Here is a 23,692-nt window from a genome sequence, read left to right as displayed (position 1 = left end):
CCAAAGTTACTCTTCCACCCTCAGAAAACTCTTCGTGACTGAAAGAGCCATTACTACACCAAGCACAGCTTAAAGCAATCAAATTCAACACCCCGAACAAAAGACACTGATACCTACCACTCACTGCCTTTAAGTCCACCAATTCTAATCCCAAACTGGAACTATCAAATTAATCCTGACAAGAGCCCCACAGTGTGTTATTTATCAGGTAGAACCCCCTCAAAATATGTTAAAAAGGTAGCCCAGACTCTAACTTTTTCATATTTTGAAGGCAGATGTGGTGTGGATATTCCAGGTGTGATGCAGCCAGTCAAACCACTCAACTTTAAGCATAACAGAATTTATTTAAACATTGCAGTTGAAACATGAACAAAGCAAAACTGAATTTAGAATAACTCAACTATTTGAAAACTCAACCAACTTGATACTGCAACTTAACTACGGAGTTTTCCAATTCCCGTAACATCCCATAAGCATACCCCTTGGCAAAATGTAAATTCAAAGACAGTTTCTTACAGGCAGGAGAGATTTCAGGGAGAGGCATCAGTCAAGAATCATGTGCTGAAGCTTGGAACCTTTCTCTGGACTACAGCAGCTTCTCACTGTTACAACTCAAAGAAACTTAGGATGGCATGGTGGCTCAGTGGTTAGCACTGCTGCCTCACAGCACCTGAGACCTGGGTTCAATTCCCGCCTCAGGCGACTGACTGTGTGGAGTTTGCATGTTCTTCCCGTGTCTGCGTGGGTTTCCACCGGGTGCTCCAGTTTCCTCCCACAATCCAAAGATGTGCAGGTCAGGTGAATTGGCCATGCTAAATTGCCCGTAGTGTTAGGTGTAGGGGTATGGGTGGGTTGCGCTTCGGCGGGTTGGTGTGGACTTGTTGGACCGAAGGGCCTGTTTCCACACTGTAAGTAATCTAATCTAATCTAAAAAAAAACTAAGAATGAGGGATATGCTGGGCCATGTGATTAAAGATTATGGTTGAATGCAATTCTGAGTTTGCTAGTGGCTAACAGCAAATCAGCTTGCTCAGTTTTCAACTGCTGGAACTCCTTCGAATTTATTCAATTGTTCTTTAAACTATGGCAATCAGTAAGAGTGGGTTAATTACATTTACAAGTAAATAAACATTTGTTATCTACAATAACCACTGTGCTCCTACACATGCCTCTTTGAAATAGCGAGAGACAATTTGCTCAAATTCCCTGCTCATTGCTCAGGGACGTGCATTTATTTGCTTTTCCAGAATTTATCTAACTTTAGTTTTGACAGTTACTACTGGGTCAATGTCCACTGCCTTTGTAGGTACTTCATTCTGTTTAAACTTCTAAGCCGTAGAGTCATGGAGATGTACAGCATTAAAACAGACCCTTCAGTCCGACTCAGCCATGCTGACTAGATATCCTAAATTAATCTTGTCCTATTTGCCAACATTTGGCCCATATTGCTCTAAACCTGTTCTATTCATGTACCCATCCAGACGCCTTTTTAATGATATAATTTGCCAGCCTCCATCACTTTCTGTGGCAGCTCATTCCATACATGCACCACCGTCTGCATCAAAAAGTTGCCTCTCAAGTCTGTTTTAAATCTTTCCCCTCTCCTCTCAAACCTATCCCTCTAGTTTTGGACTCCCCCATGCCAGAGAAGCAATTTACTGTATCCATGCCCATCATGACTTTATAAACCTCAATAAGGTCACCCCTCAGCCTTCCTTACTTCAGAGAAATAGACCCAGCCTATTCAGCCACTCCCTATAGCTCAAACCCTGCAACACTGGCAATATCCTTGTCAATCTTTCTGAGTCTGTTCAAGTTTCACAACATCTTTTCCATAGCAGGAAGACCAGAATTGCATACAGTATTCCAAAAGTGGCCTAGTTGATGTCCTGTACAGCTGCAACATGACCTCCTGACTCCTATACTCAATGCACTGACCAATAAAGGAAAATATACCCCATGCCTTCTTCACTATTTAAGCTACCTGTCATTCCACTTTCAAGGAACTGTGAACCTGCATTCCAAAGTCTCTTTGTTCAGCTACACTTCCCCACGACCTTACTATCAAGTCTATAAGTCCTGCCCCGACCTGCCTTTTCAAAATGCAGAACCTTACATTTATGTAAATTATGCTTCTTCTGCCAGTCCTCAGCTGATGGACCCCTCTGATGAAGATCCTGTTATACTCTGAGGTAACCTTTTTCGCTGTCCACTACACTTCCAACTTTGGTGTCATCTGCAAACTTACAAACTATACCTCCTATGTTCCCATGCGTATCATTTGTATAAAGGAAGAAAAGCAGTGGATCAATCACTCCATTGGTCACCCGCCTCTAAAGTGAGAAGCAACCCTCCCCCATCAACCTCTGTCTTCTACCTTCGAGTCAGTTCTGGATCCAAATGGTTAGTTTTCCCTGTATTCCATGTGATCTAACCTCATTGACTAGTCTACCTTGAGGAATCTTGTTGAATGCCTTAATGAAGTCCATATGGATCACATCCATCACTCTGCCCTCATCAATCCTCTTTGTTACTTCTTCAAAAAACTCAATCAAGTTAGTGAGGCACAATTTTCTACACACAAAAGCATCCCTAAACAGTCCTTGCCTTTTGAAATACATGTAAATCCTCTCCCTCAGATTCCCTCCAACAACATGCCCACCACTGACATCAGGCTCCCAGGTCTATAGTTCCCTGGCTTTTCCTTACCACCTTTCTTAAATAGTAGCAACACATTAGCCAACCTGTAATCTTCTGACACCTCACCTGTGGCTATCAATGATATAAATATCTCAGCAAATGGCCCAGCAATTACCTCTCGAGCTTCCAGTGTAGCTCTAGGGTACATTGATCAGGTCTTGGGGATTTATCTACCTTTATGCATTTTAAGATGTCCTACACCTACTCCTCTTTAATATGGACATTTTTCATGAGGTCGCTATTTATTTTACAATGTTCTATATTTTCAATATCTTTCTCCAGTAAACCGATGCAAAATACTTATTTAGTTTCTCCCCTACCTCCTGCAGTTTACACATAAGCAACCTTGCTGATCTTTACTGAATTCTATTCTCTCCCTAATTATCCTTTTGTCCTTAATATATTTATAAAATCTTTTGGATTCTCTTTAACCCTGTTTGCCAAAGATATCTCATATTTCTAATTTGCCCTCCTGATTTCCCTCCTAAGTATACTCCCACTGCCTTTATACTCTTTGAAGAATTCACTCGATCTCTGCTGTTTATACCTGACATATGCTTCCTTCTTTTTCTTGAACAAAACCTTGATTTTTCTAGTTATCCAGTATTCCCCAAACCTACCAGTCATGCCTTTCAACATATCAGGAGCTTACTGTTCCTGGACTCTCATTATCTCATTTTTGAAGGCTTCCCATTTTCCAGTCATTCCTTTACCTGGAAATATCCACCCCCCAATCAACTTTTGACAGTTCTTGCCTAATACTGTTAAAATTGGTCTTCCTCCACTTTAGGACTTTACCTTTTTTTACCTTTTAGATCAGGTCTATCCTTTCACTATTTTAAAACAACAATATTTTATTCCCCAAAGTAAATATTTTTCAGAACACCATAAAAGTGGAAACAGATGAGCAAATGTTCATTGGATACTAACAGATGAACATAAATCCCCTACTAGTCATGCATTGAAAACTACGTTTGAATATTGTTCAGTTATAGTCATTACTTATATTAATTTTGAAATGTGAGCTCAGAACATCTAACAATTAAAGCAGAAGGATTATTCTTATATGGCCTAATGTTTATGAATCATCTTCAGGGCTTTTAAGAGGACACTCTGCCCATCAAATGCTTCCTAGTATTTTCCTCTGGTTTCAGCAAAATCACATAGCATTTAGGAGCAAAAATGCAGAAAAGTAAACCAAAGCTAGATGCCAAAATAGCAAACACTTCTATGGCGACAGTAAACTTCCCAGGGGAACTGATATAAGCTGGAATGAATGAAATCCAAACAGCACAGAATATAAGCATACTAAATGTGATGTATTTAGCCTCATTGAGAGCATCTGGCAAATTTCGAGCTAGAAATGCAACAACAAAACAAACAGCTGACAGGCAACCTATGTAACTGAGGACACAATAAAATGCTACTTCAGAGCCCACATCACATTCCAGGATGATTAGCTCTTTGGCATATTTTATGTTTTGGGCAAGAAAGGGCGTCGATATAATTAGCCAGACCATGCAGATGAAGCATTGCACAAGGGTAAGACAACACACGGTTAGACGCTGTTGTACGGGACCAAACCATTTGGCCACATTATTGCTAGGAAGTTTTGCTTGAAAGGCCATTACCACCACAACCGTTTTCCCCAAAACGCAGGAAACGCAGAGGACAAAAATGATACCAAACATTGTGTGGCGTAATGCACAGGACCATCCTGATGGTTTGGCGATGAATGTAAGAGAGCACAAGAAACATAGCGTCAATGCGAAGAGAAGGAGGAAACTGAGCTCCGAATTATTGGCTTTCACGACTGGAGTGTCTTTATAAAACACAAATATGATGCCAACTGTCACAGTTGCTAAAGCTCCAACCAACGCGAGTGTGGTCAAAATGACTCCTATGGTGTCACCAAATGAAAGATAATCAACTTTCTTCGCTATGCACTGGTCTTGTTGAGAGTTGGGCCAGGAATCGCTGGGACATTTTATGCAATTAACTGAATCTTGGAGATCAAAACAGCAGTTAGATTTAAGGAAACAGACATTTCTTTTTAAAAAATCATTCAAAGCTTCAGCCAGTAGTTATTAGCTTTAAACTGATGGGCTCCCTAAACCACTTCAGATGACAGCGAAGTGTGAACAACGTTGCTGTGGGTTTGGAGTCCCGTGTAGACCAGACGAGGTAAGGAATGGCAGTTTCCTTCCCTGAAAGCAAATCAGTGAGGCATCTTCGACCTAACAGTTATGGTTAACATTACACTCTCAATTTCAGAGCTTGTTCTTGTATTGCATTCAAATTCTAACGTGTCATGACAGGGTTCCGAGGTCAAATACCTGGGTGTCTGGATTAATAGTCAAGAGAGTGGTGCTGGAAAAGGCACAGCAGATCAGGCAGCATCAAGGGAGCAGGAAAATCAATGTTTCGGGCATAAGCTCTTCATCATAAACCTCATACCTGATGAAGGGCTTATGCCCGAAACATCAATTCTCCTGCTCCTTTGATGCTGCCTGATCTGCTGTGCTTTTCCAGCACCACATTCTCGACTCTGATCTCCAGGATCTGCAGTCCTCACGTTTTCCTGTCTGGATTCATAGTCTAGTGCTAATACCACTGGGCTTAACACCTTCCCTTGTTTAAAAACATACAGCACAACAATTCGTTTATGTTTGAACTCACCTGTGATGTTACTAATCTCTCCTTCGGCACACTGTATGCAATCAAAACAGCAAATCGGCTGGCCTTTGCGGGCAGCTTTCCTTGTTCCAGCTGGGCAGCTCTCGGAGCAACTTGATCGAGGGATCTTTTAGAAAATTATGCGATGATAAACCAATTAATTTTCTGTAATATTGCATTCAGTTTCGAGATTCTCTATGCAATTGAACAAATAACCCTTTTGAAAATGTTATCACAACTGCAATTTCTGAAATTCTGAACATATTTGGTGTAGACTTTCCATTGTAATTGCTTGGCTGTGCGATAAGGTCACCAGCTGGCAATGAAGGGACAGTCCTTTCTGAATCTCTCCCAGTTTTGTTTCTATTGAAGTCACTCATTTTACAACATTGGTATCAGACTCCATGCCAATGACTCTGGTATATCTTTCAATCTCTTTGTCGGAAATGCTGCTATTCAGGGTGCACTCTATTCTGATTCATCGTTCATATCCCAAAATATTCTAGTTAACAATTCTCAGTACAGATTCTCATTGACCCATTCATTGCACTGATCTTTCCACGTCATTTATACAATCTTTAAGGTGTATAAGTTAATATTGGCTTCAGTGGAACTGAAGATCATCGATAAAGAAAAATGGGCCCCAAATCGCTATTGACAATTTTATACTTACCCTCCCAATTTATGTTTCCTTCCAGTTTCCTGGCTGATTATCCCCTTATTGTTGGATGTGCACCTATTTTTGCTCCTGCCCAGCGCCTTTTCCCTGTCTTGGACATATAAGTTACCGTATTGGCAGAGTGAATATATGTAAATGAACAATATTGTTATATGTGTGCGCGTAAGGGAAGCAGAGTTTTCTATTTAGTAATTGCATGCCAATAACTTGGAACTGTTTATCTGTAGCAAGAGACAACTTACAAAAGTGGTCATTTTGTTGTTGAGTAAGGAGATTGGTCAGTATTATCACTCAATCTGTCTAAAAGTCAAGTATATTGGGGAATCTTTGTCTACTTTTTAAAATCTTTAACTTTTGTGATACCTCCAGGAACAGCGTGGCTTTATTTCCAGCAATCTTTCCCAGCGAGGTGTGACTCAATTTGGAAGCAACATTCAAGAGCACATCTTTCATATAAAGGAAGATACAAATCTGAAAGTCCATCCTTAAAATGCTGTTGATGGTGGTACCATTTATGCATTCAATATTGAAAAACAGTTTTATTTTGTTGAGTAATTAGAGTTCCAGTAAAATGGAGCTAAAGCAAATGATTGGAATTGAAGAATGAGGGGGACCTCATTAAAACCTATGTGATTGTAACCAGATTAAACAGGGTGAACACAGGAATGATGTCCTCAATGACTGCAGAATTCAGAACCAGAAGTCACAATCCAAGGATACGGTATAGGCCATTTGGGACTGAGATGATTTTCTTCACCCAGACAGTGGTAAGCTGGTGGAAGTCTCTGCCACAGAAAGTAATTGAGGAAAAAACCTTCAAAGTTTTCAAGGAGATAGATATAGTTAAACCAAAAAAAAAACTGTGGATGCTGGAAGTCTGAAACAAATCAGAAATTGCTGGAGAAACTCACAAGTCTGGCAACATCTGTGAAGAGAAAGCAAAGTTAACGTTTTGACTCCAGTGACCCTTCTGCAGAATTATTATTAAATATCATTCTACGGGCTAAAGTGGGAATATGGCAGGGAGCTGAATGATCAGCCAGGAACATATTGAATGGCTTAACAGGCTGAAATAGCATTTCCTATTTTCTATGTTTCTACATTAGCCAAGGTCTGTTTGAATGGTGGGTGAGGTAGGCGGGGTTGAAGAGACTCTTCGTATTTCAAATCCACGTGATATGCACAGAAGGACAGGGCAGATCTGATTAATTCCTCTGCGCCTCACTACATTTTACATTACATTACATACAGTGCGGAAACAAGCCCTTCGGCCCAACAAGTCCACACCGACCCGCCGAAGCGCAACCCACCCATACCCCTACATTTACCCCTTCACCTAACACCATGGGCAATTTAGCATGGCCAATTCACCTGACCTGCACATCTTTGGACTGTGGGAGGAAACCGAAGCACCCGGAGGAAACCCACGCAGACACGGGGAGAATGTGCAAACTCCACACAGTCAGTCGCCTGAGGCGGGAACTACCACTTAAAACTTTACAATTTCAATGTCAAAGTAGCAGCTACATATTCATAAATCACCTTCCTCTGAGCGCTGCTCCAAACAATGGATTCTTCATTTATCACGACTTGTTCTCCTGGAGGCGCGAACTCGTCGTAGCTTCCCACCTTCCGAACAACCGCCCTATTCCCATCCTTCAGCTGCCAGTTTACGATATCATACGTTGCTACCGAGTCCCCATTTTCGTCGAAATTTACCCTTCTCCCAACTTTCGTTGTGAAGTTCACTGTTTGCATATAATGCAAAAGCTTCGGGAAGAGACAGCAAAGTCTGTCAGAGTCAACGCGTTGTGCGGCGTGATCATTTTCAACACAATATTTCGAATCATTTACAATGAGTTGGTTACTTGTTCCACCTACCTGCCATGGCTGAAACTTGGGAAATCTTGCACACGATTTATTGACAAATGGCCCCTTGCCATTTTCACAAGAAAGCATGTCGTGAAGGGCATGGGCTATAGAATAAGTAGCTTCATAAACTTTATTTGTGACTCTCAGTTGAGATACATCTGTGTAGGCGTTAGCCATCGTGTGAAGATTCTCTCTCCCAGTGCATTGATTACTCTGACTTCCAGACCGTTTGTTTATTGTGTTGTTTTCTGCCATTTTCAAGCTGCAGCCGAAGGTTTTTTCCCAGAACTCCTGCACGATCAGATTCCCAGGGTAGACATTCGGATGAAGGCGCATCAAAAAGTTTTTGAATCCGGGAATGTTCACACTCGGGATGGCAACCCCGATAGCGCCGGTAACAAACCTCCTGTGTTCAACTGGCGGGAGAAGCGAGGCTGTAATCCAGGCCTCACTCCCCACCCATTGTACACCAGATATATTCTGTCGGGCGATTTCTTCCAATAAAGCAGCCATATCTCCTTGAGCGAGAAACGCCACCACAACTTTCGCCGTAGATACCTGTATCACACGGACAAGATGAAGTAACCTTTCTTTCGAATGTGTCCTGTAAAAGGACTCGGAGAATGCAATGCAAACTCCCAGCTGCTGAACGATCTCTGTGAACGCCTGCATTCCAAAATTTCCGTAGTCGTTGTCGCTTTTCACCGTTCCAATCCAAGTCCATCCAAAGCGTTTGACCAGTTGGGCTAAAGCTTTAGCCTGAAAGTAATCACTTGGTATCGTTCTGAAAAACGAAGGGAATTCTCTCCTGTTGCTCAGGCAGGCGCAAGTGGCGAAATAACTCACCTGCGATTTAAAGTAAAACACTTTTGGAAACATGGAAAAGAAAACAAGGGAATTAAATCATGTCTTGGCGGGAAGAAATAAATAATTTAAAGAATGCTTGCTTTTCTATAACGGACTTTGAGAAATCCCAATACGCTTCACAGACGTGAAAGTAATTCTGGACTGTGGTGATTGCGCTAACATAAGAGAAGTGGGAGAACGATTTGCCAAGAAGTTTTATCAGATAATTAGTTTAGTTTAGTTTCTCCTGGACTGTGGGTGTCACTCACAAGGTCCCCCAACCCCCCTCAAATTATCTTTGAGAAAGTAGTGTTGAGCCACTTTCTTGAATTATTACATTCCTCCTAGTGCAGGTCCCTAATTTGGGAAAGACAGTCCAGGGTTTTGAATGGTGAAGGAATGACAATACAATTCCCAGTCAGGAAATGTGAGACTTAAGGGGGAACTTGCGACTGCTGGTGTTACTATGTGTCTGCTGCCCTTGTCCTTTTATGTCATAGACTCAGTGGGTTCGATAAGTGCAGTGGAAGATTGTTTTCACGGGCTACTGCACTGTATCCTGTACACGTTGCATTGTTCATCAGGAATGGAGGTCGTGCATGTTTTAAGTTACTGGGTGAGATGCTGATGAAGCTTCATCCTGAATGATGACAAACTTATTGTGTGTGGTTAGAACGGCACTTATTCAAGTCAGTGGAGAGTATTCTTAAATTGTGCTTTTGAATGATGGGAGGGCATTAGGGAGTCAGAATGGAAACTACTCACCTCAGAATTCCCAGCCTGTAACACGCTGTTGTATCTACATTGTCGAAATACCTTATGAAGTTTAATTCCTGGTTAATGCCGATGCCCTGGATACTGAATGATTCAGCAATAGTATCGCAACTGAATGACAATCGGTGATAGTTAGATTCAGATTTGCTGGAAATGTTTATTGTCCAGGACTTGCCACTTATTGTCTAAGTCTGAATGTTGTCCAGGTCTGGTGCATATGGACATGGACTGTTTCAGTTTCTGAGAAGGTGCTGCAATCCTCAAACAACATCCTCATTTTTCACCATCTCATGTAGAAAGGTCATTAATGAAGTAACTGATCGTGATGCTATTGATGAATACATTTTAACATGGTCAGAGTAAGATCCTCATGCTCCATTTTGAAATTGTGTTATATTTTATTACAACTAAATTATTCACTTGTAAATAATATTTTATTACAACTAAATCATTCAGTTACAAATAAACTAATACCCAACATGCACGCCAATATTTACCTGTCAACTTGGCTATACAAAATTATAGGAGCAAATTCTAAATCTGCATGAATGTTGTACTGTGCAAGGAAGGTCTCTTGTAATTAATTACCTTTCAATGAATCTACCTGCTTAAAGAGATAGTACCTACAGTCCTCTGTACAAATAGTTGATGAATTAAACATTCTTGTGATGATGGTACAGGCAATAACTGTAGGTGGGAACACATCATTTGTAATATTTAACACAGAACACGTAACTCTGTAACAAAAAAATTATGGAAAACATAAACTCCCCTTTCTTCAGCTGGGAAGAAGCAATAACATTGAGTCATGTTGAAGCCTGTGTTTTATGGTCTGTTTGATGTCATTCCATGATTACGATGCCCAGCAAGTGTTTAAAGATATTTACCGATGTGATCATTTAAAACAATCTCATATTCACGTGATACAGGTCTTACCATAGGAATCCTGAAAGGACCGATTGATGCTGCAACTGCTAAAGATTGCGATGATCCTGATTCAGCAACCATAGCAGAAACCAAGGGCTGTTGACACAACTGGTTCGAAGATGTTGATTCCCCACTATTTACCAACTCGAAAGCAGCTTTTACAGAAAATTGAGGCAGATTGCATGAATCATAAATCCTGTATCCCAGTGTAAGATGTGGAATTAGATCTGGATTCTTGTTTATTTCCTCTATAGCAAAAATCATTGCCTGTATGAAACGCAATGCCCGAAATATAAAACTGTAGGATAGAAATACATGCAGATTAGGGCTAATATGAATACATTTCTGAGCATTGTTTGTGTATTTATTAGCACTCATACTAACCTAACTAATAATGATAGTCTGGTTTGGAACTGGGAGATTAAGCAAGAATAAAATACTACTGTAGTGTTGAAAGTGTGGTCTGTTCAATGAGATAAATTCAGAACAAAAGCAGAAAGTGCTGGAGAAATTCAACAGGTCTGGCAGCATCTGTGGACAGAAAAACAGAGTTAACATTTTAAATCCAATATGACACTTCTCAGAACTATTCCATTCCAGTATTTGCAGTATTTTGCTTTAATTTGAGATATACTCTGAATGAATGTATTATGATGTACCATCCAAGCTCCATTCTTTTACACCAATCTTTCTTTGGACCAGATCTTTCATGAAGTTAATAGGCCATTGATCTTCATGGCATTTCATTCTGAGTCCCTCTAAAACCCAAGTATGCCAGCTCCACAATCCCCCTGCCAAAAGGAGAATTTCTGATAAGCATAGATAGTCAGAGACTAAAACTTGATCCCAATTCAAGATGTTTGTGAATGACCTTGTCCTTTATGGCGCATCTGAAGAAAACAGCAGCAAAGATCAAAGCTAGAAACAATAAGTAGTCCAAACCTGTTGGATCTAGGCGGGACACAATTGCTACAGTACTCCAGAACTCAGCACTTGACATATCATATTTTGCTTCAAAGTACTGTGTGTGGGTCATCACAAACAGATCCTGATGTCACAATGCACATCATAATTGGAGCCCTCCTCTCAACACTCCTCCCTGGCTGCCTGTTCTCTTTTCAATCCCTCACATCCACCAGCCCATCAGCTTGTTGAAGTCATTTTTGCTGCATTCTTGACTGGCCCCATGAAGACCTGTTCAAATCACCTCTACCCACCTTCCACCTGGATGTCCCTGACAGAGCAACCTTCCTCAGTAACAGACTTCCATTGGACCAAAGAACGGTCAATACCAGAATAACACTCACAACAAAAACAGACGTTGCTGGAAATGCTCAGCATGTCTGGTAGCACTTGTGAAGAGAAATCAAAGTTAACGTTTCGGGTCTGGTGACCCTTCCTCAGAACATGTCCTGAAACATTAACTTTGATTTCTCTTCCCAGATGGTGCCAGACCTACTCAGCTTTTCCAACAACTTCTGCTTTTGTTTCTGATCCACCGCATTAGCAGTTCTTTCGGTTTTCATTTAGTAGATCACTGGCAAGTTCCTTGCGACAAAATCCATCTGGGAAATGGGAGGCATTGAGCTACAACAATGAGGGGTCCTTATTAAACAGGTTCCACCTGTGTGGGATCCCTGCACAGCCAACCTTCACCGCTTCTGTATTTGGTAAGACTTATAAACAATCTTGCCTTGAGGTGTATCTCTTCTGGAGCTTAAATAGCGACTGATCATTTTAGAAAGTCATTGAGGAGGTGGTCGCTTGTCTCTGGCATGTGCATTCAGCAAATAAATAATTAGATAAACCAGCATTGGGTCTCTTGGATCAGAAAGATCCAATGCTGTTACTGGAAATAAGGTACATGAGAGCTCTACTGGTGCCTCAGTCAATATTTTTCTTTCAACCAACCCCTCATCCCCATAATATAGACTATTATCTTGTTACTGCGAACAGACATAGCGTCTGTTGTCCACATTCCATAAATGACTAAAACAAAATGGTCCATGTGACAGCGTCTGGCTACCCTGCTCGAATTGAGAAGTGCAGCAAGGACAAATGTCGGGGTTACCATTAAACTGTGAATTCGAAGGACTCGTCCACCCAGAACTCTGGGTTCATTTAACGTACTCAGCGACATTGACAGGAGCTTGATCAAAAATAACCAGGAGAAGCTCCCCGCCGCATCTGAGTGGGAGTCATGCCCAGAAGAGATTCCACCAGATCAAAGAGAGGAGAATGAAACCATTCCATAAATTAACAGATGTGAAAGTGGCTTTCTTCCATTCATGGGCGCCATTGTCCTCAACCAGCTGTAAAGAATGAAACATCACTTCCTGTTTCCATGTCTTTCCGGGCTCTTGTCAATCAAGTTACTTTACTAACTCAAGCTCATCTTTCTCCTCTCTCATCACAAAACTGGATAGAATCAACTCAAACTTATACAAGCATCCACCCGTTCATAAATGTTGGGCGACAAATTTAAATAAAACTGCGGATGCTAAATATCTAAAACAAAAACAGAAAGTTCTGAAGAAACTCAGCATGTCTGGCACCGTCGGTGGAGAGAGAGACAAAGTTTGGACTCCAGGGTCACAGAGCTGCTGAGTTTCTCCAGCACTTTCTTTTTTAAAAATTCAACTTTAAAATTTGTGTTTTGACATGAGATGACAAAACAAAAACAAATCAATCATTTAACTCGATTGCATTGTGCTTCATATCTTCTGTTCAATTACGCTCACTGAACTGACCTTTTGCATTTCACTGCTTTGGGCCTCGTTTCAAAAGCAAGTTCCAGTTTCTCTACACCGGAATGCAGACCAAAGATTCCGCCGATGATGATGTCTCCATCCTTCGATAAACTAGACAAATCAAACATTTTCTGGTGTTTACATATTGCGTCGTCTGTTCTCAACATGGAAACACTAACTGCTAACAATAGCCCCCAAAGCAAAAGGAGGTGCATAGCGACTCGTATCAGGAACACACCGTGGGTTAATAAACTTTCGCGTTTCATGGGTGATCGGGTGACTTCCCTGCAGCTAATTAAAAAAAATCAACCCTCAGGAGGAGACATAATTACAATTTCATCTAATCAGTGGGACGAGACTACGGAGACACACAATTAAGTATTCCTAGAGTCATCAAGTTATACACATGGGAAGAGGTCCTCAGCTCCAGTGTGTCCGTTAGGTCATCGATGTTTATCTTCTCTGATTCCATTTTCCAACACTTAGCCTGTACCCCTGGTTTGTTAAGACTTTCAATGCTCATCTAAATACTTTTAAATGTGAGGGTTCCCAACTCTACCAATCTTTCAGGTAACGTGTTCCCAATATACCCCATCCACTGAATGAAAAACAATTCTCAAATCTTCACTAAATCCTCATGCCCCTTAGTTTAAATCTATGCCCCCTGGTTATTGACCGCTCCATTGAGAGGAAGATATCTTCCTATTTACCTTACCTTCCTCAACATTTTGCACACTATGTTCTGTCAATACAAGTTCACAAACGACCAGGAGTTTAGGACAAAGGACTGATCACTGTGGAAAAATGCAGCCATTTAGTGACCAGCTAAAAGTGGCATTGGAAAAGATAAATGCTATTTTTAACCATGGCCGTGGAGGGCGTTAGAAGACCATAAATGTGTCCTTTGCTGAATCTATTAGTTAATTTATTTTACAGACTTTTACGCCTTTATAAAAAACAGCAAAGAACTTGATGGGAATGCAAAACAGGAGCAGCCATCCTGTAGACAAGTTTGCTCCTGACTGGGGTGAGCTCACAGGTCTGAAGACCGTTTAACTGCGACACATGGTCGTAGCCAATTAGCTGAAGATTCTGCCCCAACATTTGATACCGGATCATCCAGAGTCCTGTAGGAGAAGCTTTTCCAAATGCGACTCCACGCATAAAACTCCACACCCCACCAGGAGCCATGTTGTCTACAATGGTCGCCGAATCAGGATCATCGCAATCTTCGGCAGTCCCGGCATCAATCGCTAAAAGTTTTATCGCAATAATATGAATTTTTAAAAAAGGTGTTCCCTTCAGTAAATACCCTTAAGCACTTGTTGGGCAACATAGTAATGGAATTACATCAAATAGCTGACAAAGTAGTCTGCAACATTATTCAATGTTATTGCTTCTATTCAACGGAAGAAAAGATACTTAAAGTTTTCTTGGTTTTCATTAAAAAGATTACTTGCTCTGTGCGAAATTGTAAGACAAAAGATATGTTCCCGCCTGCAGTTATTACCTGCAGCATATTCACACGAATGTTTAATTTATCAACTAATTGTTAGTTGGTACTATCTCGAGAATCATGTAAATTCATTAAAATGTAACTATTTAAAACAGAACTTTCCTGCACTGTACAACATCCATGCAGACTTAAAATTTGCTCCCATAATTTTCTATAGCCAAGTTGGCAGGTAATTACTAGTATGCATTATGTGTATTATGTTAATTAGTTTATTTACACGTGCATAATTCAGTCGTAATAAAATATAACATAATTTCAAAATTGAGTATGAGGACCTTACTCTGACCAGGTCAAAATCTATTCATCAAAAGCATCACCATCAGTTACTTCATTAATGCATGAGATTGTGAGCAGTGCGGGTGTTCGTTGCAGATTACACGAAGTTCAACATCATTGAGGTCTCCTCAGATACTGAAGCAGTCCGTGTCTACATGCAGCAGACCTGGACAACATCCAGACTTGGGCAATAAGTGACAAGTACTGAACAACGACCATCCTCAACAAGACAGAATCTATCACCTGCTGTCATTCAGTTGGAATAATATTGCTGAATCTTTCAGTAGTACGGCATTGCCATTAAACAGAAACTTAACTTCATAAGCTATATTGATAATGTTGATAAAAGAGCGTGTCACAGGCTGGGAATTCAGACATGCGTAATTCACATCTGACACATTAATGCCCTTCCATCATGCAAAAGGATCCCAATTCAACACGCTCCACTGACTTGAGTAAGTGCCGTTCTAATCACTCACAATAAGTTTGACATCATGCAGGATGAAGTTTCATCAGCACCCTATCCAGCAATTTAACACATTCACGACCTCCACTATGATGTAATGTTTACATGATGCACTGCAGTAAACCATGAAAGTATCTTCCATCGAACCTTCCAAACCCATCACCTCTATGATGTAATAGGACAAGTGTAGCAGACACAAAGGAACACCAACACTCGCAAGTTCCCCCTTCATGTCACGCACTTTCCTGACTAGGAACAGTATTGTCATTCTTCCCTGTTCGAAACCTCGCTCAAGGGGATATGGTTTTATGGGAAGAAATCGCCCGACATAATATATCTGGCATACAATGGGTGGGGAGTGAGGCCTGGATTAAGCCTCGCTTCTCCCGCCAGATGAACACAGGAGGTTTGTTACCGGCGCTATTCGGGTTGCCATCCAGAGTGTGAATGTTCCCGGATTCAAACGTTTTCTCACATTATGTATCTGCACCAGGAGGAATTTAATGATTCCAGAAAGTGGCTTAACACTACTTTCTCAAGGGTAATTGGGGGGTGGGACTGGAGTGGGGGTGGGGAATACATGTTGTCCTTGTGAGTGACATCCACAGTCGAGGATAAACTAAACAAATTCACTGAATATCTGATCATGGTTCTTCGGAAATTGCGTCCCCACTTATGTTAGAGCAATGTTTCTACTGTGAAGCATTTTGGGATACCAAGATGTCCGCTGTATAAATGTAAGCCCTATTGTATTTATTCCCGCCAAGATATTATTTATGTCCTTTTCCGTGTTTCCAAAAGTGTGTTTTATTTTAAATCTCGGGTGAATTATTTCGCCATTTGCTCCTGTCTGAGCAACAGAATTCCCGTCGTTTTTCAGAACGATACCAAGGCATTACAGGTACTTTCAGACTAAAGCTTTAGTCCAACTGGTCGAAAGCTTTGGATGGACTTGGATTGGAACGGTGGAAATTTTGGAATGCAGGCGTTGATCAGCAGCTGGAAGTTTGTATTGCATTCTCCGAGTCCGTTTACAGAACTCATTCGAAAGAAAGGTTACTTCATCTTGTCCGCGTGACACAGACAGCTACGGCGAAAGTTGAGGTAGCGTTTCTCGCTCAAGGGGATATGGTTTTATGGGAAGAAATCGCCCGACATAATATATCTGGCATACAATGGGTGGGGAGTGAGGCCTGGATTAAGCCTCGCTTCTGCCGCCAGATGAACACGGGAGGTTTGTTACCGGCGCTATTCGGGTTGCCATCCTGAGTGTGAATGTTCCCGGATTCAAACGTTTTTGATGCGCCTTCATCCGAATGTCTACCCTGGGAATCTGATCGTGCAGCTCTGGGGGGAAAAAAATGCTTCACAGTAGGAACATTGCTCTAATATAAGTGGCGACGCAACTTCCGAAGAACCATGACCCCCCTCCCCAATTACCCTTGAGAAAGGAGTGTGAAGCCACTTTCTGGAGTCATTACATTCCTCCTGGTGCTCGGCTGCAGTTTGAAAATGACAGAAAACAGTACGATAAACACACGGCCTGTAACTCAGAGTGATTAATGCACCGGAAGAGAGAAACCTCATACGGTGGCTAACGCCTACACAAATGTATCTCAACTGAGAGTCACAAATAAAGTTTATGAAGCTACTTATTCTAGAGCCCATGCCCTTCACAACATGCTTTCTTGTGAAAATGGCAAAGGGTCATTTGTCAGAAATCTTGTGCCAGTGTTCACAAGTTTTGTCCATGGCAGGTGGAACAAGTAACCGACTTACTGTAAATGATTCGGAAATATTGTGTTGAGAATAGTCATGCTGCTAATGTGTTGATTGTGACAGACTTTGCTGTCTCTTCCCGAACCTTTGCATTATATGCAAACAGTAAACTTCAGATCAAAGATTGGAAAAATTGATTTTTGGTAAGATTGGAAAAATTGGTTTGATTTATTTATGGTCACGTGTACCGAAGTACAGTGAAAATCTTTGTTTACGAGCAGTTCAGGCAGATCATAGTGAAAAAGGTTGTATACCACAAAAGATTTAGACGGAGGCATACACCAATATTGCACAGGGCGTACAAGAAAAGTGGGGACTCGGTAGCAACGTATGATGTCGTAAACTGGGAAGGATGGGAATAGGGCGGTTGTTCGGAAGTTGGGAAGCTGTGACGGATTCGCGTCTCCAGGAGAACAAGCGTGGATACATGAAGGAACCATTGTTTGGAGCAGCGCTCAGAGGAAGGTAATCTGTAAATATGTAGCTGCTATTTTGACATAGAAATTATCAAAGGCGCTGAGGAGTTAATCAGGTCTACCCTGTCCTTGTGTGTATTTGACGTGGATATTGAAACAGGAAGAGACCCTTCCACGACTCCTACCTCACCCACCATTCTATCAGATCTTGGCTAGTGTAAAAACACAGAAAATAGCAATATGCCCTTTCAGTCTGTTTAGCCATCCAGTATGTTTATGGCAGATCATTCAACTCAATATCGTGTTCCTGCTTTTGCCCTATATCTTTGATCCCTTTAGCACTAAGAATGATATCCAGCAATACTACTGAAAAAAGGGTCACTGGAGTCAAAACGTTGTCTCTGCTTTCTCTTTACACATGCTGCCAGACTTGCTGAGTTTCTCCAGCAGTTTCTGTTTTTGATCCAGATTTCCAGCATCCACTGTTCTTTGTTTGAGTATATCTAGCTCTTTGAAAACATTGAACGTTTTGGTCTCAATTGCTTTCTGTGACAGAGAATTCCACAAGCTCACCACTGTCTGGGTGAAGAAAACCATCTCAGTCCTAAATAGCCTATTCGGTGTCCTTAGACTGTGACTTAAGGTTCTGGATTCTGCAGTCATTGAAGACATCCTTCCTGCATTCCCCTGTTTACTACTTAGAATCACATTGGTTTTAATGAGGTTCCCCTCTCATCCTTTTAAATTTCAACTCCATGTGAGGTCTTGTTGCAGCTCTATAAAACTTTGGTTAGATCGCACGTGGAATACTGCATCCAGTTCTGGTCACCCTATTATAGGAAAGATGTGGATGCTTTGGAGAGGGTTCACAGGAGGTTTACCAGGATGCTGCCTGGAATGGAGGGCTTATTTTACGAAGAGAGGTTGACTGAGCTCGGACTTTTTTCATTGGAAAAAAGAAGGAAGAGAGGGGACCTAATTGAGGTGTACAAGATAATGAGAGGCACTGATAGAGTTGATAGCCAGAGACGTTTTCCCAGGGCAGAAATTGTTAACACGAGGGGTTATAGCTTTAAGCTGTTTGGCGGAAAGTATAGAGGCGATGTCAGAGGCGGGTTCTTTACGCAGAGTTGTGGGAGCATGGAATGCGTTTCCAGCAGCAGTTGTGGAAGCGAGATCATTGGGGATATTTAAGAGACTGCTGGACATGCATATAGTCACAGAAATTTGAGGGTTCGTACATTAGGTTTACCTTACATGAGGGTCAATGTTCGGCACAATATCGTAGGCTGAAGGGCCTGTTCTGTGCTGTACTGTTCTATGTTTTATGTATGTGCTTTAACTCGAAATATCTGGAACTCTAATTACGTGATGAAATAAAAAAAAATCTGTTTTCATTTTGAATGCAAAAATGATGCCAACAACAACGGCATTTTGTGGAGGGACTTCCAGATTTGATCTTTCCTTTATCTGGAAAACGAGCTCTCGAATGTTCCTTTGAAATTATGTCATACCTCACTGGGAAGGAGTTTTGGAAATCAAGCCCCACTATTCCTGGAGGTACCACAAAGGTTAAAGATTTTAAAAATAGACAAAGAGTCCCCAGTTTACCCGACGTTTAGACCCAAGATTGAGTGGAAGTATTGACCAGATTTTTGCACTTAAAATAATAATGATGTTTGTAAGTTATTACAAACTTGCTGCACAGGGAAACAATTATAAACCTTTGGCATGTAACACTGCTCATCAAAACTTAATTCCCTTGCACACACACACACACACACACACAATACTTTTCATGTATATGATTCACTCAACCAATACCAATAATTTATATGTTCTGGACAGGAAAAAAGTAAGAGGAAAAAACAGGAGGAAAATAATTGCATTTCCAGCAATCAGAAAATAATCCGTTTGAAACTGGAAGGAAACATAAATTGAGAGAGTAAGTACAATCTAATCGATAGCAAATTGGGGCTCATTTTACTGAAAGGATGATCTTCAGCTCCATTGAATCAATAATACCTTTACTATACAAAATTGCATAAAGGAGATATAAAGATCAATGCAATGAATGGGTCGATGAGAGTCTGCAATGAGAATTATTAAAGAGAACATTTTGCGTTGTGAATGGTGAAACAGAATGCACTGCACCCTGAATAGCAACATTGTCAGCAGTGAAGGGACTGAGATATGATCTCAGAGTCATTGGCCTGGAGTTTGATACTTATGGTGCAAAATGAGTGATTTCAATGGAAACAAAATTGGGAGAGATTTAAAATAGTTTGCCGATTCACCATCAGCTGCTGGCCTTATCGTACAGCCAAGCTGTTACAATGGAAAGTCTACACCAAATATGTTCAGAATTTTAGTTGAAGTAGCAGTTCTGAAATTTTCAAGAGGTACATTTGTTCAGTGCCATAGGGCATCTCCAAATTGAATGCTAATATTGGAGAAAAATAATCTGTCTATCTATCATTGCATAATTTGCCAAAAAGTCCCTCGATCAAGTTGCTCAGAGAGCTGCCCAGCTAGAACAAGGAAAGCTGTAGGCAACGGACAGCCGATTTGCTGTTTTGAATGCATAAAATGTGCAGAGGGAGAAATTAGCAACACCACTGATAAGTGTAGATACAGGTATTAAGCGAACTGTTGTGCTGCATATTTTTAAACAAAGGCAGGCATTAACCCAGTGGTATTAGCACCAGACTATTAATCCATATCCTGAGGTCATGTCCTGAGAACACTGCCATGGCATATAGTACAATTTGAATTTAATAAAAGACAAAACAAAAAACCCACTTCGAATTGAGAATGTAATGTTGACCATAATTGTTGCGGAGGAAAAATATACTACCTGACGCACGAATGTCTTTCAGAGAAGGAAACTGCCATCCCTTACGTGGTTTGGCCTACAAGGACCTCCAGACCTATAGCACATCTAGTTGACTTTTCACTGCCCTCTGAACTGGCACAGGGAGGCTAGCAGTTTAAAGGAAATTAGATATAGTGAATAAATGCTGGCTAAAGCTATGCATGAATTTTAAAAAGTCTGTTTCCTTAAATCGAACATCTGTTTTATTCTCCAAGTTTCGGTTAACTGCATGAAACGCCCAGGGAATCCTCGCCTGACTCACGCCAAGACCAGTGATTAGAGAAGACAGTTAACTACCTTTCATTTGGTGACACCATGGGAGTCATTTTGACCACACTCAAGTTGCTTCGAGCTTCCGCAACTGCGACAATTGGCCTCATTTTCGTGTTTCACAAAGACACACCAGTCGTAAAAGCCAATAATTCGGAACTCAGTTTTCTCTTTCTTTTCGCATTGACACGATGTTTCAAGTGCTCTCTCACATTAGTCGCGGAACCATTAGGATGGTCCTGTGCATTACACCACACAATGTTTGGTATTATTTTTGTTCTCTGCATTTCCTGCGTTTTGTGGAAAACGGTTGTGGTAGTAATGGCCTTTCGAACAAAACCTCCCAGCAACAACGTGGCCAAATGATTTGGTCCTGTGCAACAGCATCTGACTGTGTGTTGCCTTACCCCGGTGCAATGGTCTGCATCGTCTGGCTGATTGTATTGACACCTTTTCCTGTCTAAAACACAGAATATGCCAAAGAGCTAATCATCCTGGAATGTGAAGTGGGCTCTGGAGTAGCAAGTTATTGTGTCCTCAGTTATATAAGTTGCCTGTCAGTTATTTGCTTTGTTGTTGCGCTTCTAGCTCGAAATTTGCCAGAGACTCTCAATGAGGCTTATTACATCATATGTAGCATGATATTCTGTGCTGTCTGTATTTCATTCATTCCAGCTTATGTCAGCTCCCAGGGAAGTTTACTGCCGCCGTAGAAGTGTTTGCAATTTTGGCGAAGTTTGGTTTACTTTCTGCATTTTTGCCACTAAGTGCTAAGTAATCTTCATGAAACCAAAGGAAAACACTCGAAAACATTTGATAGACAGAGTGTCCTCTTAAAAGCCCCAAAGATGATTCATAAAAAATAGGTCATATAAGAATAATCCTCTCTGTTTTAGTTGTTGGATGTTCTGAGCTTACACTTCAAAGTTTCTACAAGTAATAAATACAACCGAGCAATATTCTAATTTAGCGTTGAATGCATGACGCATAGGCGGATTTATGTTAATTTGTTAGTGTCCAAAAAACATTTGCTCATCTGTTCTCACTGTATGGTGTTCTGCCATATTTATTTTGGGGAACAAAATATGACTAAGAGGTTAAAGAGGAAATTTGAAAATTCTAGTCCTTACAAAGAGGCATGTGTCGGAGCAATGTAATCTTTGAAGGTAATGAATACTTTATTACTTGTAAATGTAATTAACCCTGTCTTCCTGGTTGCCATGGTTTAAAGAAAGGTTGAATAAAGTCAGAGGAGATCTTGCAGTTGAAAAATGAAAAAGCTGAATTGCTGTTAGACATCAGCAGCCTCTGAATTGCATTTAATCACAATCTTTGCTCACGTAACCCAGCATACCCCTCACTCACCCAAAACTACCAACCCAAGAGGTCACCCATTGATCAATTAAAAGTGTAGAAAAGCATGTCAGAGCCAAACCAGATACACCAGTGATAACAAGTGGCATTTACTTGCCAATATGGCTGCTCAGCTGGGATTGAAGCAGGGTCAGTTAGTTTAAAATCTGACAATAGACTTGGTAAATTCAAGAATGAAAACAATACTCCTATCGGCTTAATCCTCTCAATGCCAGACAGGTCCAGATGGAGGTGGAGGCCATGATTGATGAGAACATCATTGAACTAAGTCAGAACGAGTGGAGTTTGCCGATTGTCTGAGTTCCAAAACTGGATGGGACGCAATAATTCTGTGGGGGTTATTGGAAGGTCAACACATTACAAAATCGGACTCATATTCAAATCCTAGATTGGAGGACTGCATCGAGAACGTCAGACATGCCAGTTACATCACCAAGTTGGACTTAATGTGTGGTTACTGGCAGGTACCTTTATCAGAGATGGCAAAAGCTATTGCTGAATTTCTGGGCTATATTAGTTTGTAATGATGCCCATTGGAATGAAGAATGCGCCCGCCACATTCCAAAGACTCATGAACAAAGTTTGGCTTGGTTAACAAACTATACAGTGTATGTGGACAATCTTTAGTAAGTCCTGGAAAGATCACATGGTACTGTTGGCGGAGCTCTTTGAATGACTATGAGAAGCAAAACTGGTGATGAACTTAAACAAAACAGAATTCACAAAAGCAGAGGTGACGTTCTTGAGACATAACATCGGTCATGGAAGGTTGACCCCATAGAATGCAAAGATGAAGGCCATTGAGGAATTTCCACAACGAACCTTGAAGAAGGATGTGCTTCAATTCTTAGGACTCAGCGGATTATGTTGGAAGTTTGTTCCAAACTTCAACAGTGTAGTGGCACCATTAATTGATTTGCTGAAGAAGAACACAAAGTTTCAGTGGACAGAACCATGCCAGGAGGCATTCAACTATATGAAATCAATATTAACAAGCAAACCAGTTTTAGCTCCACCAAACTTTTCAAAATGTTTTAATGTCTCCATTGATGCTAGTGACATTGGAGTTGGAGCTGTACTCCTACAGTAAGATGAGGATGGGACTGAACTGCCAGTTGGCTAATTTTCGAAGAAGATCAACATCTACCAGAGGAAATACTTCACGGTTGAAAAGGAACTATTCAGTTTGGTGCTGGCCTTATAACATTTTAATGTACATGTCACAAACAATGTGTCTGAGATGATTGTGTACACTGACCACAGTCCGCTGACATCCTTAGAACATTTTAAAGATAAGAATATGAGACTATTTCAATGGAGTCTAATGTTACAGACATTTAATTTAAAAATCAGACATGTTGCGAGTCAGAAGAATGTAATCACAGATGTGTTATCACGAATTTAACCAATAAAGTTTAGGTGAGATTTGTCTTTATTTAATGTTTTATATCTACATTAAGATTATGGGAAGAAGTTAAGGTGAACTTGTATGAAAG

At 40.9% G+C, this 23,692-nt stretch overlaps 1 protein-coding gene and 2 pseudogenes across 1 annotated transcript; 2 read left to right on the top strand and 1 right to left on the bottom strand.

Moving 5' to 3' along the window:
• Window positions 1–3,800: 3,800 nt before the first annotated feature.
• Window positions 3,801–13,367, bottom strand: LOC140478476 (extracellular calcium-sensing receptor-like). Its single transcript, XM_072571735.1, has 6 exons — window positions 13,225–13,367; window positions 10,484–10,772; window positions 7,937–8,773; window positions 7,598–7,825; window positions 5,380–5,503; window positions 3,801–4,705 (listed from the first exon to the last, which is right to left on the bottom strand). Exons 1-6 carry the CDS (start codon window positions 13,350–13,352, stop codon window positions 3,801–3,803), a joined length of 2,511 nt encoding a protein of 836 aa, XP_072427836.1. The 5' UTR covers window positions 13,353–13,367.
• Window positions 13,368–15,782: 2,415 nt separating this feature from the next.
• LOC140478611 (vomeronasal type-2 receptor 1-like) lies at window positions 15,783–16,857 on the top strand (annotated as a pseudogene).
• A 4,010-nt stretch (window positions 16,858–20,867) lies between these two features.
• On the top strand, window positions 20,868–21,659 carry LOC140478610 (vomeronasal type-2 receptor 26-like; annotated as a pseudogene).
• The last annotated feature ends 2,033 nt before the right edge of the window (window positions 21,660–23,692 follow it).

Source organism: Chiloscyllium punctatum, chromosome 6 (assembly GCF_047496795.1).
Source record: "Chiloscyllium punctatum isolate Juve2018m chromosome 6, sChiPun1.3, whole genome shotgun sequence".
NCBI classification, from domain to species: domain Eukaryota; kingdom Metazoa; phylum Chordata; class Chondrichthyes; order Orectolobiformes; family Hemiscylliidae; genus Chiloscyllium; species Chiloscyllium punctatum.
This window is presented reverse-complemented; position numbering and strand designations above follow the sequence as displayed.

What these genes read in the sequence shown, in the direction of transcription:
- LOC140478476 (XM_072571735.1), bottom strand. Translation starts at nt 13,352, where the DNA reads ATGTTTGATTTGTCTAGTTTATCGAAGGATGGAGACATCATCATCGGC. An exon ending in GTCCTTTCAGGATTCCTATG is followed by an intron (nt 8,774 to 10,483) that starts GTAAGACCTGTA and finishes TTTAAATCGCAG; the next exon opens with GTGAGTTATTTCGCCACTTG. An exon ending in GGAGCAGCGCTCAGAGGAAG is followed by an intron (nt 5,504 to 7,597) that starts GTGATTTATGAA and finishes ATTTTCTAAAAG; the next exon opens with ATCCCTCGATCAAGTTGCTC.